The sequence below is a fragment of the Marmota flaviventris genome, chromosome 4 (genome assembly GCF_047511675.1).
Source record: "Marmota flaviventris isolate mMarFla1 chromosome 4, mMarFla1.hap1, whole genome shotgun sequence".
Lineage (NCBI taxonomy): Eukaryota > Metazoa > Chordata > Mammalia > Rodentia > Sciuridae > Marmota > Marmota flaviventris.
The window spans coordinates 165996402-165998729 of record NC_092501.1 but is presented as its reverse complement, the minus strand read 5'-3'; the positions used below and the strand labels follow the sequence as shown (position 1 = coordinate 165998729).

General features: G+C 66.4%; 1 protein-coding gene across 1 annotated transcript; it reads right to left on the bottom strand.

Moving 5' to 3' along the window:
- Positions 1–609: 609 nt before the first annotated feature.
- Sox1 (SRY-box transcription factor 1) lies at positions 610–1782 on the bottom strand. The gene has a single exon (XM_027938787.2). The coding sequence runs from the start codon at positions 1780–1782 to the stop codon at positions 610–612; it is 1173 nt and encodes a 390-aa protein (XP_027794588.1).
- Positions 1783–2328: the final 546 nt, after the last annotated feature.

The following is a 2328-nucleotide window of genomic DNA, read 5'->3' as shown; positions in this document are numbered from 1 at the left end:
GAAATGCTCAGATACAGAAAGTTTTACAAAACCCAGAATATAACTCCGCCATCTGAAGGGGGATCTCTTTGTATAAATTAACAAACCAACCCAAAGGAGCCGTAACAACTACAAAAAACTTGTAAATGTTTGGATCTGCCTTACTACATTTGTAACAAGTGAGAACAACTCTCGGTCACTTGGCCTCGGGCAGTCAAGCATCAGGAAGCGATGCAGGGAGGAAAGTTAGGGCGCCGGCCTGGATACAAAAGTTGGCATCGCCTCTCGCTTGGTTTTGTCTTTTTTGTCCCCTCGAGCAGAGAAAACACTTTCTGCCTCCTCCGTGGATGATAAATACTGTACAAAAACTCTCGAGAAAACACCAAAGTTCGGTCTAAAATGCAAGACGTGTGTCAGCGTCTCGTGGTCCCCAGGAGCTCCTGGAAAGGTGAGTGAGGGGCATGTATCACCTGGTGTTCCTCTCCAGTGTTTTCATTTTTACAAGAATGTGGAAACGTCTGTACAAAAGCAAGGCCGCGCTGGACCGGGGCGACAGCGCGAGAGCTGGCTGCGCGCTCGTCGTAGCCGGGTCGCCTGTAGCGAGCCTCTGTCCCGGGCATCCCGGCGGCGCTAGATGTGCGTCAGGGGCACCGTGCCATTGACGCCTGCACCCGCGCCCTGGTAGTGCTGCGGCAGCGAGTGCAGCCGGCTCTGCGCCGCGGCCGCCGCGGCCGCCGCCGGGTCGCCACCCTCGCCGGCAGGCAAGTACATGCTGATCATCTCCCGCAGGTCCCCAGGACAAGGTGCCCGCGAGTGTGCTGGGGCCGGCGGGCTGCCGCTCGGCTCCGACTTGACCAGCGAGCCGAGCGCACCCAGGGCACCCGACGACGCTGCCGCGGCCGCCGCCGCCGCCGCCACCGCCGAGTTCTGGTGCGCGCCGCCCGCAGCAGCGGCGGCGGCGGCGGCGGCGCCGTAAGGAAGGCCGCCGTAGCCCGAAGGCGAAGCGCTCATGTAGCCCTGCGAGTTGGAGATGGGACTGTACTGCAGCGCGCCCATGTCGTAGCGGTGCATGGGCTGCGGGTTGTGCGGGTGCGCGTGCGGGTGGTGCGGGTGCGGGTGCGCGGGGTGCGCGTGCGGGTGCGCGCCGCCCGCGCCGGGGTGCTGCCCGTAGGCCAGCTGCGCCTCCTGCATCATGGCCGCGGCCGCGGCCGCCGCCGCCACAGAGCCAGGGTAAGCGCCGTTGGCCCAGCCGTTGACGTGCGCGTAGCCGCCGCCCGCCGCGCCGCCCGGACTCTCCAGGCGCTGGCCCACCGCCGCAGCGCCCACGCCCACACCCACGCCCATGGCCACCGCCGCACCGCCGCCGCCAGCGCCGGCCGCCAGCAGCCCCCCGGCTAGCGAGTACTTGTCCTTCTTGAGCAGCGTCTTGGTCTTGCGGCGCGGCCGGTACTTGTAATCCGGGTGCTCCTTCATGTGCAGCGCGCGGAGCCGCTTGGCCTCGTCGATGAACGGCCGCTTCTCGGCCTCGGACATGACCTTCCACTCGGCCCCCAGGCGCTTGCTGATCTCCGAGTTGTGCATTTTGGGATTCTCCTGGGCCATTTTGCGCCGCTGCCCGCGGGACCACACCATGAAGGCGTTCATGGGCCGCTTGACCCGGTCCTGGTTGGCCTTGGCGCCCCCGCCGCCGCCCCCGCCGCCGCCTCCGCCCCCGCCTCCTGTCCCGGCCGGGCCTGAGAGGTTCGTTGGGGCCTGGGCGCCGCCGGGCGAGTGCAGGTCGGTTTCCATCATCATGCTGTACATCGGGGCGGCTCGCGGGTTCACCGGCACCGCGGGGAAAGGGCCTGGAGCATAGACGGCCGGTGGGGGTGAGATGGACAGTGGCTCAAACCGAGCAAGACGCGGGGGTGGGGGTTTGCCTAGCACAGAAAAGAACGGGAGGGTGGAGGTAACGACAACAAAAAGAAGCAAAATCACACGCACTCAGTGCCGGCTCCACTTGCAGGTGGAAAGTTTCTCCTCGTGCACAAACCACTTGCCAAAGAGGCCGAGGCTAGGGTCGCCGCCGCCGCCGCAGCCCAGTCGCCCTCGGCGGAGCTGTTCAAACAGGTGCAGTCGCGGCCAAGTTGCGGCTTCACTTTCTCGGCCCACCCGGGGTGCGCTGTGCCTCCTTGCCCGCCGCCGCCGCGCACTGCCTCCTTCCTCCTGGCTCAGTCCTCGGCGGCCTCCAACTCCGGGGCCGCAACTTCTAGCAGGGCGGCACGCCGCGTGCGCTGGGCATGTGCGGGTCCCAGTTGCCCGGGGGGAGCCAGGCGCCGAGGGGGGAACAGAGGGGGGCCCGGAGGGGGC

Excerpts from the sequence above, each read along its gene's own strand:
- Sox1 (XM_027938787.2), bottom strand. The coding sequence starts at position 1,782 with ATGTACAGCATGATGATGGAAACCGACCTGCACTCGCCCGGCGGCGCC.